General features: G+C 38.8%; 1 protein-coding gene across 3 annotated transcripts in view; it reads left to right on the top strand.

Moving 5' to 3' along the window:
• The window catches only part of crhr1 (corticotropin releasing hormone receptor 1), a 225,861-nt gene that overhangs the window by 171,016 nt on the left and 37,858 nt on the right, over positions 1–16,987 (top strand). For all 3 annotated transcript variants that reach the window (XM_039740119.1, XM_039740118.1, XM_039740120.1), the window contains one exon: positions 9,591–9,711. In XM_039740119.1, the coding sequence (XP_039596053.1) occupies positions 9,591–9,711 (121 nt within the window). The remainder of the gene's footprint in view (positions 1–9,590; positions 9,712–16,987) is intronic.

Below are 16,987 nucleotides of genomic sequence, written 5' to 3'. Positions count from 1 at the left end.
TTTAGTTATTTCTGTACTTAAAAGTTCTTTACTTCTTCTTTACTCAAAGATTCTTAACTTCTTATATACTTAAAGATTCTTAGCTTCTTCTTCTGTATGCTTTAAGTGTATGGCTCTGCACTTAAATTAAGTGCTGTTTTCTTACATCTTCACACACTCAAAAGGTCCATAGGCCCATAGGCATGGGCACAGTTTAAAACCATATGCCCTCTACACCTTACACATGGCAAGGCTGGTCACTAACTGAAGAATAATGTTAAGTCAAAGCAGATAGAAATAGCTAGAATATACCAATTTTACTCAGCTTATGGGGGTTATAGGAAGCTCCCATAGATTATGCATTGTCATCTAGTGATATATTTATTAATCTTATGTAACTATGAAATGGCTCTTACAGGGACAATTAACAACAACAACAACATTTATTTCTATAGCACATTTTCATACAAACAGTAGCTCAAAGTGCTTTACATATTAAAGAATAGAAAAATGAAAGACACAATTATAAAACAAAATAAATCAACATTAATTAACATCGAATAAGAGTAAGGTTCAATGGCCAAGGGGGACAGAAAAAACAAAAAAACTCCAGACGGCTGGAGAAAAAATAAAATCTGTAGGGATTCCAGACCATGAGACCACCCAGTCCCCTCTGGGCATTCTACCTAACATAAATGAAACAGTCCTCTTTGGATTTAGGATTCTCATGGAAGGGCTTGATGATGATGATGGTCATGTAGACTTCTGCCTTTTAATCCGTCCATCATTGTTGGAGCATCATGAAGCTTTGAGTAGGTGGTGGTGGCGCAGGCCGGAAAAAGAAACAGAAAAGAGAGTAGGGGTCAGTACCGATTTTAGAGCCACCATGAATAGTTATTTTGAGGAAATTGAACATATAGAGTATCAGGATTAAGTTAAATTAAGATTAAAATGAAGTTATAAAAAGGCCATGTTTTTAAGTACTTTTTCAACTTTTTTAAGCGGCTGCTTCATTGTGGGGCCTAGTCAGGCAGTAGCCTGCAGTCGTAGTTGGGAGTAAGCTGTATTGAGTGAGCCTCTTCTGGGCTGGCCTGCTCTTCGGTTGCTTTTTGAAGACCTGTGCTTGTGATGCTGAGGCTTATGACACACAGGCCCAAAATGGTGCACTGACTTTTAAAAATTGAAAAATGTCTTTCAAGGGAGAGAGAAACCACAAACATATGGATTTAGGACAGTACAAAACAAGACTTATTTATATTTTGAGAGTTTATTGAAGAAAATTGGGATGATAAAAAAAAAGCAAACCAAAAAATGCAGGTAAAAATAGGCAACCAAAATAACCAGAGCAGTCAGAAATCTAAAAGCAAAAGTCCAAATAATGAGGATGAATTCAAGACAATGCTCACAATGGCTGCACTCACCTCCTCGCCCTCAATATAAAGGCAGTCCTGGTGGTGATGTCATTATGACTCCACCTCTTGAGGATCCACCCACCAAACACAAGGAATGGAGCTGAAATGCAGCAATATGCAAAGTGCATAAGAATTAAAGGATATTTGCATAAATCAATGTTCAGTTCTGTTTACTTGTAAACCACTCTCCAGTGCCCTGAAGTCTCACATTTGCACTCTCCAAGAATGTCCATCAATTCCATACCAGTCAAGCTGTCAAACTGAGGAATATTCCACACAGATTATTTAATTTCTAGACTCTGATCTCATGGACAGAGGGGTGTGACTATAAGTGGGCAGGGTGTCATCTGTTCAACCAATGAAAAATCAGTAAAAAATAACATTGTAGCTTATTTTTGCTGCCCTCACTACATGCCCAAATGCACCAACTCACTCTCTGAATGAGAAAGGAAGCAAAATGAAAGAAGCAGATCAGCACCTTCAGTGACTGTTGGATTATTTGGAATGGCATAAGACACCAGATGGGCATGACAATTTGTCTGTATATGGCACCTTGTAAGTTATGATTGTAGTGGGTAACTCAAGTGCCATCATGCAGGTAGATCGGTCCACTATGCAGTCTCGTATTGCACCTCAGCACTGCCAACTCCCCCTGGACACGGACACCAAAGTGTCTCGCCTAATCAGTGTGGGCATCCTGAAGAGCCTAGCTGTCCGAGAAGTGACAGATTGAGTACTGTATACCTGGTGACACTGGCGGAGGTGAAAAGAAGCTGTTTTTCCAGATATCACATTTAATGAAGGTTATGGGATTGGAAATGTCACCATTTGCCATCACCTCTTATGGTTTCTGAAAGGTTTTTTCACATGATGCTAGGGGAAAAAAAATTAAAAAATGAAATGTGTTGAAGTGAGATTTTCTTGTCATAATTTTTCTTCACGGCTATGAGCAGACTCAAAGAGCACGGCAGGGAGACACTGGGTAGTGCTAATTCTTAACAGGCACTGACATGGTAATCCATAGAGCCCAGGCTGTTAAAAATGGAACCATCCCATAATATTGCTTGTCACTACTCCCTCATGAGGTGTCACCCAAACACTGCCCTCTAAAGGTCTGTAAAGGAACAAGCCTAGTAGATAATGAGCATACATCTCCAATATAACCTGTAAACAGCAGGGGGTTACACTTGATCCATCCCCAAACCCAAAATAAACACAAAAACACAGGGAGAATTTATTAATAAGATTATAAAAACATTAGGTGGCAGAAACTAAAAAAATCAGCTTGTCTGTGCCTACCTGCTGTTAAGTTTGCCGAGAAAAACATCAATAAATACAAACTGAAAGATCATTACTGAGAATCTATCCTATCTGTCATTAAAGCCTACTTACAATCAAAGTTGAAGTCAAATGCTATTGTTGGACTCTTCTTTAAATTTTTGCTGCACTTTTCTAAAATGATTGTGGTCTTCTGAGCGTGTTTTCTGGGGTTTTCAGAGCCAATGAATCAAATTCATCACTTTTGTTTTTTAATTGAAGGCTTTTTAAGAAGTTCATGATTTTTTTTTTTACATTATCATTTGACACAATTTTGTTTGTACAAGTTGCATTGCTACCTTGTGGCTTTTGCATTGTTTGTTACATCATCAGTGCAACTCTTTAAGGGTCGTCCTTCTGAGATTTGATAAAAACGTGAACTCCTTGCCGATCGTTTCTTCGTATTTTCTGGCTTTAAAAGACTTCTTTCTTTCGAAGTTTTAACTACTATTTGGGTTTTGCCCGTATTGTTTTGACAAAAGATAGGATTACCTTCTGATTAATAAACTTTGTGTGACACTATGTTTCCCTGTTCAAAAATCTTTCAGTCTAGCTGAGGAAGAACATCAAAAAGGGGTTCTATTAATACTAAAAAAAAGTAAAACAACAATCACACAAAGATTTCTTTTGAGTTATCCGCAAATTCCGATGGGGGAAAGGTCATCACTGGCAACCTTTTAACCCATTGTGTGACTGATGTCAGAAGCCATGCCCTTGGCAAGCAGGTGTGCGTTCTAATGACAGAATTACTAAAATGGTAATGTGCATGAAAGTCAAAATGACATCAAAATAAGAGGAAACAAAAACACATTATTCTCTGAAAACAACATTTTAGAATGTAATCCATGTCAGAAATGATTTCTGCAACCTAAAAAACCTATAATAGCAAATAATATTCAGAAATACCACTTCAGAAATGCTCAAAAAAGACTAAAGAATACCAATCATAAGACCTGTTGTGACAGAGAGGAATCTTCTTCTTTTGGCTGATCCCATTAGGGTCGCCACAGTGGATCACCTTCTTCCATATCTTCCTGTCCTCATCATCTTGCTCTGTCACACCCACCACCCCCATGTCCTCTCTCACCACATCCATAAACCTTCTCTTAGGCCTTCCTCTTTTCCTCTTCTCTGGCAGCTCTATCCTTAGTACCCTTCCCTTATCTCTGTCTATGTGTAAAATGGCATCTCAATGCCCTCCTACTTATTCCTTCCTTCCTTCCTTCCTGCCTTTTCCAATTTCTCCCATCATGCCCGTGAGAGTCAGCAAATGATTTTTAATGAGACGTAGTCAACATCATGGAAAAACTTCATAACAAAAATTCTGTCCGTGCTTTTGAACAAAATCATACATCAAAAGTTTTCAGCCCTGAAGTTGTTTATCAAAGAATAATAATTTGCACACAAGAAAACAAAGTCATTATCCTTAATCTCAGATAGTGACCTTAGCATGTGGCTCTTTACGCTGTCCTATCAATGACGTCATGTGCTGTAGTCCTCTCTGGGAAATATTACTTGTTAAAATTTGGTCCATTTTTTATTTTTTTGGTATTTTTATGAACATTTTTTAAAATTTGTTTCCTCCCATTGTAAGAGACAGCCTGCTATGAGATGATGATGTGATGATTAGCTTTTGAGCCAAATCATGCAAGAAAAAGGGGCACTCTACAGGAACCCTCAAATACCGTCAATCTGCAATGAATTCTGAATTTTTCTTGTCAATTGCTATAATTGCTAATTACCTACTTTATGATCGGAAAGATCAACATCAGAGAAGTAAATAATTACTGAAATGTTACAGAATAGTTTGGGTTCAGGCAAAGGAGTCCCAAATAAATATCTGTGATGCCAACCAGACAGAAATCAGAAATGGACATGTGGTGACCCAGCAGAAAGGATGTAACAATTGCCTTCTGAGCCTGCTTAGCTTCTCAAACAGTTCAGCTCTCACAAGTGGATCTGCATCAGGGAGCTCCATCATGCAGGGTTGCTTTCCTGAAAAGGAGACGCCACCCCATCCACAGGAGCTCTTGGTTTCATATGGTCCTGACTGGAAGAGGCGGGGCTTTGGAGGTAGCAGGCAGGGTTTCGGGTGCCTTCAGTAGGCATCTTCACAGTAGTGCAGAGGAAAAAAGTACTTTTAATGGTAGCACCCTCTCTTGTCCCAGTAGGGTACTGCATGCCTTACTCGAGCCCAGATGTTGACCCACAGACGTCCATGCAGGAGACCATAAAGGTTTTAACTAATGTTGAATCTACAAAAAATGGAAAAAAGAACATGTGCTTAAGGTCTTTTGTATATTTTGACATCTTTTTTGGCATTTTAATGTTTTATATGGGGCATTGCCATGTTGTGTTTTTATTATCATTACAGGTTGGGAGTGTGTAGAAGTTTGTCTGCTTTGTGCAGCGTTATATAAGATCACCCCCATGCACTCCCTGGTCATCTGAGATTGAATTGAATTTACTTCAGTAAGCAGTACACTTAGCTTTATTTTTGAAAAATTCTCACACATGACAATAAAGAATTGAATTGAATTGAACTTCAACTTTTGGTTTCTGGTTTAGGCTTTGCCGAGATAAGCCCCCTGACTAAAGGATTAAAGTTACAGTATATTTCAGCTCCCACCCAGCCCCACCTCACCTTTGTGGGAATTATTGTGTTTTACATGGTGTTAACTCCCCTGTCACATGTCTTTAGCAGCCCAATTGTGTAAGGTCAGCCTGTCCATCTAATTAACTTTTTCTTTCTTCCTCCACTTACCCCTTTAACTTTTTACTTTTTGCTCTTTCTTTCTCCAACTTTGTCCGTCCTCAACAGCCAGGGAATAAAGCAGGTTCCATGATGTCCCCCGATACACCTCTAGTCCCTTCTTCCTAGTTTGCCTGCTCTCCCATTCCAGCTCTGCCTGTCTGTTCAGTTCTGGGGTCTGCCAGACTTCAGGTCCAACTTCGCCAGTTCCTTCCTTTAAAACGCTGTTTGTTGGGCAAATGGCATCTTGTTTAACTAAAGGATCCCTTCTCATTGAGCATTTCTCAGCACTTCTCTAATAAATATGCAGCTAATCTGTCCACACTCGCTGCTCATGGCCCCAGGGTGCTGCTGTAGGTCTTTGATGATTGACAGCTCGTATTATCGGAGCTCAGCAGGCAATTAGAAACAAACCCGTGCATTGGGCTCTGGGAGATGAAGGCGCCTCACGCGTCCTCCGTGGGACTTGAGCAGTCTTTATTAAGTCACGGCCAGGTGTGGGCCTGTTGTCTTCATTTTCATATGACTGCCACGTTCCAGGGAATGCAGGTGCTGTGATGTTAATTCTTTATTCATTTTCTCTGAGCTTATTTCATTTTTCTGGGAGACTTTTTTATTTTTTTGTGATCGATTTTTATTTATTTAATACAATTTGTAAAATACATTGCCAATCAGAGTAATATACAAAGAAAAACAAAATAATAAAATAATAGTCAGTCAGTCATTATCCAACCTGCTATATTCTAATACCGGGTCTGCTGGAGCCAATCCCAGCCAACACAGGGTGCAAGGCAGGAACAAACCCCCAGGCAGGGTGCCAGCCCACCACAGGGCATACACACGCACACACACACACACACCAAGCACAATTAGGATCGCCTGCATGTCTTTGGACTGTGTGAGGAAACCCACGCAGAAAAAGGGAGAACATGCAAACTCCATGCAGGGAGGACCAGGAAGCGAACCCAGGTCTCCTAAATGCAAGGCAGTTAATTACATTTATATAACCCTTCTCTCATTACTCAAAGTGCTTTACATAGACAGAGGGGAACCAATTCAACCACCAGCAATGTCTATCATCCACTTGGATAATGCGACGGCAAATATTATTGTGCCAGTACGCTCAACACACATTAGCTGTTTAGTGCTGAAAGGGTGAGAGAAATAGAGGGTTAGGGACAGGAGATGATTACGGTCCAGAATGGACATGGTAATGGTGGACAGTTTATCCAGGATACTGAGGTACACCCAATTCTTTCTTAATAACCATAGAGAGTCAGGACCTCAGTTTTATGTCTCATCCAAAGTATGACTCCATTTTAACAGCACCGTGTCCCTGTCACTGCACTGGGGCATTGGGATCCACATTCAGACCACAGAGCAGGTGCCTCCTGCTGGCCTTACTTACACCTGTTCCAGTAGCTTTCCCTAGATGGTCTCCCAAGCACAAGCATGCTTAGCTTCAGGTGGATGACCTGCTGATGAATACCAATATTATATGAAGGATATATCTTATCAAATCCAGCCACCTACCAAACCTGCCAACGTCCAGCTCAGCCATCTTACCCTCAATCTAGACAGTAAGGGACTGTAGAAAGAAAGACAGTAAGTGGATGTGTCAGGGACAAAAAATAAAATTACAAAAAAACAAGCAAGAAACCAACACACCTAAATACATACAAACACCTGCACAACCCTGATTCCAAAACAGTTGGGGCAGTATAGAAAATGTTAATAAAACAAACCAGACTGCGTTCTTACTTCTCTACACCATGTGCAATATTGAAAACACTACAGTAACACTTTACCTTGTGGTTTACCTTGTGAGTTTCATTTTGTTTAAATATTGTTACATGTCAAAACTGATGACTGCTACACAATTCAAAACAGTTGGTCCAGTGTTTATCCCAGTGTGACATCATCATTTTTTTTCCATGACACTCATTAAGCGTTGTGGGCACTGAAGACACAAGTTGGTTAAGTGTAGTAGGTGGAATTTTCATCCATTCTTCCACTATACAGGTCTTCCATTCTCTGGCGCATTTTTTGCTTTGTTTTGCTCTTATAATGTGTCACAACGGTCAAGACTACCAATCTCGTACCCGCACTCTCTATTTGCGCAGCCAAGCATTTATAATCCAGGTAAAATTGCTTTGGTGTTGCCGTGCTGGAAAATTCAGGGATGTCCTTGAAAAAGTCAAGGTCTGGATAGATAGATAGATAGATAGATAGATAGATAGATAGATAGATAGATAGATAGATAGATAGATATGAAAGGCATTATATGATAGATAGATAGATAGATATGAAAGGCATTATATGATAGATAGATAGATGTGAAAGGCACTATATGATAGATAAATAGATAGATAGACATGAAAGGCACAGATAGATAGATAGATAGATAGATAGATAGATAGATAGATAGATAGATAGATAGATAGATACTTTATTAATCCCAAGGGGAAATTCACATACTCCAACAGCAGCATACTGATAAAGAACAATATTAAATTAAAGAGTGATAACAATGCAGGTATAACAGACAATAACTTTATATAATGTTAACTTTTACCCCTCAGCTGGAATTGAAGAGTCTCATAGTGTAGGGTCTCCTCAGTCTGTCAGTGGAGCAGGACGGTGACAGCAGTCTGTCGCTGAAGCTGCTCCTCTGTCTGGAGATGATCCTGTTCAGTGGATGCAGTGGATTCTCCATGATTGACAGGAGCCTGTTTTTGGACCTGACGCTAATAACAGCTTGGACAGCATTACTTGTAATGTTGTGTCATAACACCACAAAACATGATTCCACTATGCTACCATCCATCTCAGATAAGACCAAGTGCAGGGATGTTAGCGGTGCTTCTAAACAGTGTTGATGTGTGGTTCCTGCTTTTGAGAATAAAACCTTAACTTGCATCTCAAATGATGTTGACTGGCAAATGTCTGCCAAAGTATTCCTGAGCCCATGTAATGATATTCATTGCAGACACATGAGGTTCAAGCGATAATGCAAAAAATAAAATGGAGACAGTGGGCAGCCCTGCCTGGAAATTATTACTGCTATACTGTAGGTTTAGAATATGTAGTTTGAAGAATCCTAATAAATTCATGAACAAATCCTGTGCATTTCAAGATTTCTCAAAGGCAGGACCAGGTCAGATGGTCAAAGGCTTTTTCAGCATCTAGCTGTTTGAGCCGATGTTGAAGCATCTCATGTATGCATAAGTATGAAGCAGATTCTCTTCCTGGTAATGTTTTCACTTGCTTAATTTAGTTGTACTCATCTTTTTACATGTATTTATTTGGCCAACACTTTTATCCAAAGCAACTTACAACACTTGAGATACAGTTGGTTATTTTCTTTTGTTTTTCCCAGTTGGAGCTCAGGCTCAGGTAGGTGAAATGACTTGCTGAGGGTCACACAGTGTCAGTGGTAGAATTTGAACCCACAACCTCAGGACATGAAGTCCAAAGTCTTAATTACTGCACCACAGTGCCTGTCTTTTTGTTGATATCACATGGTTCACAATGTTAGCCAATGAATAAGCTGCTACTGGGCTGGACTCCTGACCAATGAATGACGTGAGGAGGCGAGTCATCAGCTGAAATTCTTGTTCATGTCTGAGCACATTATGTTTTAGTTGAAAAATAGTTTTTCCAGAAGTGGTTAAGTAAATAACATTCTGAGCACAAGTGAATGACTTGATGTGTGGATTAAATAATACAAGTAACGTGAAAATTTTTCATATTTTCTGTTATTCAGCATTTGTCACCATAGACACCTGTTATTTCAGAATCTCCATTCTGTATAAAAACACAAATTTAAAAATTTTCTAAGTCTCCTACTACAAACTGCTTGAGTGAAACAACAATTAAAAAAAGAATCATTTTTGAGTGGAGTATTTCTTTAGTTAAAACAAGTAAATATATGGGAACAGGGAACAGAGAGAATCCAAAATTAAGGCCCACACCCACCACTCGGCTGTCCCCAGTGTACCAGTCTAAGTATGGGTGACCCATTAGGTGCGTTAGTGTGTCCACGTACCTGTCAGGTGATGCTCCGACACTTTCATTAACAAATATTTCCAAATAATCAAACTGCTTCCCTTATTGCTTTCATCCGACAGGAGCATCCGCTGCCTCCGGAACATCATTCACTGGAATCTGATTACGGCCTTCATCCTGAGGAATGCCACCTGGTTTGTGGTGCAGATGACCATGAATCCTGAGGTCCACGAGAGCAATGTGGTAAGTCTGAGCAACAAGAAAAGCTCACTGGTCACTACTGCTATGGGTGTTTTTATATACCACGTTTGAGTGACCTTTGTACCAGTGATGTCTTCTTTTTAATATGAGTGTGTGCCTACTTTCATATATCCTTGTTAGAGCACTTATAGAAAGCACTATATAATGAAACCTGTGTGTTTGATGAGAGAACCTAAAGCAAGCTTTTTAAGTAAGGCCCAAAAATTATTTGGGATGGACATCCAGAAGCTGCCTGGGGGCATCTTTGAGTATTTCAGTGGGGTGAGTGGGTGGGAAGGTTGGTGGGTCCTCCTTAGACTCCTTGCATTTTCTTTTTATCTTTATTTTATGTGAAATATTTTTGTGAAAAATGTGTTATGTTTGAGATAAGGTTTTTGTCCCTGACTTATGTGTGTTTTCCTTTTTTTATGCCTTCTTTGTTTTTTTTTAAGTATGATTCATGTGTTTATGGAATTTTTGTCTGTATTGTTCCATTTATTTATTATTTGTTATCTATGAATGACGTATTCTCTGACATTCCTTGTATTTTGTGGGTGGAACCCCCAAAACAAACAGCTTTACTCACCAAGAAAGTCAAAGGTTGAAAACTCTATGTACCTTAGTGCAGTCTTCAGGCGTAAAGTTGTATTAGTGCCAGTCAAGGCCCATGTGGAGCCCTGGGAGATTGGACAGGCATCACCCTCAGTGTTCATAGCAGGCAGTGGGTGTTATTACACTTGTGGGGGGAGGTTCCTCCTTGGTGTCCAGAGCAAACACCCCTTTAGTAATACAAACGGCACCCCTTTGAGTATATACCGCAGACTTTAAAAAGCGTGCACCCCCTTAGTTTATAGAGCTTGCACTTTTGTTTTCATAAACATCACCCAATGGGTGACAGCACCCACTCAGTATTATCAGAGTTAAACAAGAGTGTTTGGAGTGCATGTCCCATCAGTTTTACAAACAGCATCCTGTTGTGCTTATCTGGCAGATTTTAAGGTGCATGCACCCCATGGCGTATGGAGCGCATGTGCTTTTACTTTCATAAACAGCTCTCAGCAGGTAACAACACCCACTCAGAATTCGACAGCCTCAACCCCCTCCACCCGGTGTCCAGAGTGTGTGCCCCTTAACTTTTATAAATGCCACCCCTCAGGTGACAGCACCTTGGCAGCTGCCTATGTCACTGTCTTTTTCAGTGATAACTTTGCAGAAAAACAATCAGTAATCTCACTACCGTGACATACAAAATGGCTGAAAAATATCGGAAACTAAAGCAGAGCGGACCTGGGAAAATACCAACATGTGAAAAAAGTAGGAGGGGAAAACATGTAGATAACAGGAGCAGCCTAACTATAAGATTAACAACAACATTTATTTATAAAGCACATTTTCATACAAAGAACGTAGCTCAAAGTGCTTTACAAGATCTCAAAGGTAAAGTTACAAGAAATCAAAAATAAAGCTAGATAAGAATAATAATGAATATGTAACCAAAAAAGAATAAATCCGTAAGATATTATAAAACAGATATATATCCTTGATGCAAGTGACTGTGGCATTATGTAAATAAGGAGCTGAATATGTATGTCATTTCTAATGGGAGTGCCACTGTTACCAAAGTGCCACCTGAAGCAATCACCTCATCACCTCACCCCACACACCAGAACTCACATGGCATGTCCCACTGTGACAGGCTCAGGGAGTGAAATCTCCTTAGTCTTAAGCAGAGGGGTCCACATGGGGAATGAACTCCAGTCGTAAGGTCTGCAGTCATTATTTTAAATAAAGAAAAATAGCTAGAATTTGAAAATAATTATTTCTAAAAATCAGGAGGTGAAAGATATGAATTAATCTGTTCACCACCAAATTAATTTGTCTGCCCTTTAACTCTTCCCCAGTCTCTCCATTCATGTAAGCCTTCACCCATCCGTTCCCAATGTGGTGATATTTCCTCGACCACCACACTCAGTACTTTCACCTCTTTTAACGTCGCACTGGTCCCCTGCAAGGCTGCTGCTTTTTCTCCCAAATTGCCTCCTGTGAGCTTCTCCCTCGATGTTTCCAATGGCAACATGAGCAACAGGGAGCAGAAGTGGAGACAATGAGAGCTCTTCACTGCTCATCTCCGGTGCTTACTGTTAAAGTGACAATTTTTGACTTTATTAGCGTTGAAGAAAATGATCGTTTTTCAGCATTTATATGAATTTTTGGCTTAATCTTTATTAACTGCAGGGAACAGTCCCTTCCAGAGCCAGAGCTCCCATAATACACTGTTGTTGGCACCCACAATTCAATGATTCTCTTTCATCTTTGGATTTTCATTCTTACGCTTTTGCTGCTTATTGCAAATGACAATTGATTTTATAAGAATGACTTCATAACACTTTGAAACAACTTTTTGTCCCGCACATGCTGACTCACTGGTACCAGAAAACCCCACCAATGATTCAGTATACTTTTTGTCTCGTTTGGAGGTCTGCCCATGCAATAACATTGAGTTTTGTGGGGTTATCCCCTACCTTTTGCCTTCTAGACCCAAAAACACTCATTTTAAGTTTCTGTGGACCATATTAAAATGTAAATCAATAGGTGTCTTCAGCAATAATTTTCAGAAGGTCTTGAAGTTGCGTACGCCACATCAACTGACACCAGGGGTTCACCTCCTTATTCCCATAGTGAGGCTGAGCAATGCTTCAGTCTGTGACACCATGGCAGTCATTTGGTAATCATCTTCCCTCTGTTTTGTTGGATGGATGAGTTTGCTCAGTAAGGCCATCAGGCCTCAGATTTAAAAATAGTTTAATTCCTGATGATGTTCATAACCCAGTTTTCAACATAATTGAAATTGCCTGTTAATGGAAAAATTAGCAAACATGCTTAATTAGTTATTTTACAGAAAAAAGTTTAAGACTTATTAATAAAAAGTCATTGATGATTCCTGTGCTTTGAGGTATATTAGTTTTGGTATTGTAATATGAAATTATTTACTTAGTAATTTGAAATCTCTATTACTCTCTCTATTACTGTATTACTATTTTTGACCCACCATTTTGTTTTAGCACAATAACCACAATTTAAAGCCCTTTCTTTTTACCAGCAGCCATTTGTGCCATCACAAAAAACAATAAGTCGCACATTATGACCTCATTACTATTATATAGTGCCTTTCAAATCAATCAATCAATCTATCTATCTATCTATCTATCTATCTATCTATCTATCTATCATTATATAGTGCCTTCCATATCTATCTATCTATCTATCATTATATAATGCCTTACACATCTATCTATCTATCTATCTATCTATCTATCTATCTATCTATCTATCTATCTATCTATCTATCTATCTGAAACACATCTCGCAGCCACAATACACTTGCACCTGGGAGTGAATGGATCCATATGAATGGGTAGTAATGTGCTTTAATTTTCCTAATAGAGGACATCTTCTTGTTATTCAAGGTAGAGCATATATTACAGGAAGTGACCTCTGAAAAGTATTTAGTAGTTTATGCTGACACAGTAATTTCATTGTCTAACCAATGTGCTGAAGCAATTAAAGAGTCAAACAAAATAATAGATTTTATCATAAAAACTGTTTGGATGTAAAATGAGTTATGCTCAAACTATGTCATGTGCTAGTGAGACCTAATCTGAAGTAGAGTGAACATTTCTGGTCACAACACTACTGTACAATAAAAGACATAGCAGCACTTGAAGCTGTGCATAAGAGCATCCCAGGATTTAAGGACACCACACTGTTACAGACACAGAGTTAAATCTATGTACTCTGATCAGTGAAGACTGTGTGAGGACCTAATATAGGACTTCACATCTTTCAAAGGCATTGATAAAGTAAATCCAGCAAAAGTCTTTTATCTTAAGGTTGAATCACATACTTGAGGACAACAGTAAAAATTAATAAGAAGTGCATTTAGGACTCAAGCCAAGAAGCACTTCTTTATGCAAAAAGTTGTGAGAATCTATTAAAATATGGAGTTGAAGCAGAAACCTTGACAACCTTTAAGAAGGATCTGAATAACATATTGGGCCAGCTTAGTTATTAGCTAAACAAACAAGTGTGATGGATTGAATGGTTTCCTCTAGTGTGTCAGATTTCTGCTGTTCTTATTAAATGCAAGCAAAAAGGAGCCGCCAATAAGCTTTTATTCAGTCATTAAATTCTTTGACATTCTTACGTATCTTTTATGTGACAAAACGTGAAAGCAAGTAAAAAGGTAAATGGATGTGGCAAATACCTGTGCAACCTGGCAATGTTAGCAGTCGTCATAGACATTAGAACATTAGAACAATCTGGATGAGAACAGGCCATTCAGCCCAATGAAGATTGCTAGTCCTGTCCACTTAATTCTTCTAAAAAAACATCAAGTTTAGTTTTAAAAGTTCTTAAAGTCTTACTGCTTACCACACTACTTTGTCACTTATTCCAAGTGTCTGTGGTTCTCTGCGTGAAGAAAAACTTCCTAACGTTAGTGCAAAATTTACTCTTAACAAGTTTCCAACTGTATCCCTGTGTTCTTGATGAACTCATTTTAAAATAACTTCATTCCACTGTAATAATTCCCCTTATAATTTTAAGCACTTCAGTCAGGTCACCTCTTTAGCCCTGGAAACAGCCTGGTTGCTATTCTCTGGACCTTTTCTTGTGCTGTTATGTCCTTTTTGTAGCCTGGAGACCAAAATTGCACCCAGGACTCCAGATGAGGCCTCATCAGTGTGTTATAAATCTTGAGCAGAACCTCCAGTGACTTGTACTCCACACGTCAAGGCGCTATATGACCTGACATTCTGTTAGCCTTCTTAATGACTTCTGTACACCGTCGGGAAGTTGATAGTGTAGAGTCCACTAAAACTTCTAAATCCTTCTCATGAGGTTTACTCTCAATTTTCAGACCTTCCATTGTACAGTATATTCAAACCTAACATTTTTACTTACTATGCATAATACTGTACTTTATATGTACTGACATTAAATTTCATCTTCCACAAATATGCCCAACCCTGTCTGCTGTCCAAGTCCTTCTGTCATGATTTAACAGATTCCAAATTATCTGCCAATCCAGCTATCTGGCATCTTGTAATCTTTTTAGTTAGCCAATAAAAGGTGTGATTTTGCTTGACTTCTCACTTGGTATCATCTTTTAACTTAACCAGCCTGTTCCTTATATTCCTATCTAAACCATTTATATCTATTAAAAATAGCAGCTGACCCAGCACTTTCCCCTACTGGACACCACTCTTAACATCGGCCAATTCTTAATGAGGTTCTTTGCACCATTATCCTTTGCTTCCTGTGTCTGAGCCAATTCTGCACCCATCTACACCCCACACCCTGAACTGCCACTTCTTTTAATTTGATACCCAACCTTTTATGTGGCATCTTATCAAATGCTTTGTGAAAGTCAAGAAAAGTGATGATGGCCGACAAAGCGTTGTGCTTTTAGGAAGTTCAGGTTATATTTACGCTCTGCCTTCTCCTTCTTCCTGGTTCTCCTCTTTGATGATTCAATACTTTCAATTTAAGCTGATGACTTTTTAAAGCTTGTACAGGCCAAGGTGAACACCCCTAGCCCCTCTCTGTCCAGTGTCATTTGAACACGCCATATCAGCACATGTTCACAAAGTGTGCAAGCATGAAGACAACCCATTGTTTGAGAACTTCCCTTTTACACATTACAGAAGATAATCTTTAGCACCTGACCTTTCTTCAAATCTAATTTTGCAAAAGGTCCTCCCTGTGTTTAAAGTAGACTGTTATTACAGCAATCAAAAGGTCGACTATTGAAAACATGCACTTAAAGTTAAATTTTGTCTGTAATCCTTCTTAACACTTTAAATCACAAGAAATACGACATAGTAAAATCACAATACCCTACAGTTTCATTTCTAGGCAGTGGTTTTAGTTTCATTTTGACATCCCAGCTTTTCTGACGCTTGCTTTGCCTTTTTGACTACTGTAATGTTCCAGCCAGGGTTCTTCCTCTGGGTAGGAAGTTTCTTTTTATGTCTTTTTATTCATTTTTGATTCTTTTGTTTATGCTAATATTGTTGATCATTTAGTTTCTATATGCTTATGTACTTTCAAATTATGTGCCATGAGGCAGGGCCACCTGCCCATCACCACCAGGGACTTCCCTCAGCTGTTCTTCTGAAAGGTGGTGGTGAGTTCTTTAGTGTTTATTCTTGCTTTTCTGTAATTTGTTGAATTTTTTTTTTAAATCAAGACTTGTTTACTATCATATTGCCTTTGTTACAGGCAACTCATTTTGCCTTTTGTGCTCTACTGAGCTGAATTTTGTTACAGAGAATTTTTGTTTTAATAAATGTTTGTGTTTATAAAAATTCTACTTCTCTTTCTTTGTTACTTGATGGGGATTTTTGATGGTGTTTCCTCTCTAGTGGGCATTTTTGGAACTGTTTGGGATGTATGTGCTTTTGGACTTATGTGCTTTGGGACTCTTGAGGTGATTGGTTAAGTGATAGCTGTGACTGAAAAAGTAATCAAATGTTGCATGATCATAGTAATGGTCTGAGAAGGCTCAGGAGCAGGAGATCATTCATATACTATGGAGTTTTTTGGTTTTCTTGATTTGCTGTGCTCTGTATTAAGGATTCTGATTTTTGGATTGAGTTTTGTGACTCAACTACTTAGGATTGCCTTTTAGGCAACTGCCTTCCTCGTCCTTGTACTCTGATTTTTTTATTGTAATTTTCAGATTTGTGTTTAAATAAATCTTTGATTTATAAAGGTTTTCTGTTTGCGCTTTTTATACAAGCCAGGGGTTTATGGTTAACCCTCTTCTTGTGGGGCTTTTGATGGGCCTGCTCCAGGTAAGGTCATGATGTTAGTACTAGGGGCATGGTTGAGTTCAGGTGACCCTCTTTTGGGAAGACCAGTTTGGATTCTGTCCTGCTCCCATTTTTGTTTTTAAAAAAGTTTTGCACTCATTTTGTCTCTGAGACTTTACTCAAATCATAGAACATAAAAAAGAAATAAAGACAAAATGAATAATATTTACAAAATAATATTTCAGAGGAAACAAATAAATAAGCAGAAACAGATTTGAGCCTGGGGTGAGACCCTGGCTGAAACATAACCACACATTCTCATTCAGCATTATATTTTAATTAGCTGTACTACCCATCTGAAGTGAGTTGAAATCTCAGTAATCAACATTGATATCAGCATTAACGTTTGCAGTGCACATATGCCTCTGCTATATGCCATTTGCTATTGGATTCATAAAAGAAAT

Source organism: Polypterus senegalus, chromosome 17, assembly GCF_016835505.1.
Source record: "Polypterus senegalus isolate Bchr_013 chromosome 17, ASM1683550v1, whole genome shotgun sequence".
Lineage (NCBI taxonomy): Eukaryota > Metazoa > Chordata > Cladistia > Polypteriformes > Polypteridae > Polypterus > Polypterus senegalus.
Note: the sequence above shows the minus strand (reverse complement) of the source record. Positions and strands in the feature narration are given on the sequence as shown.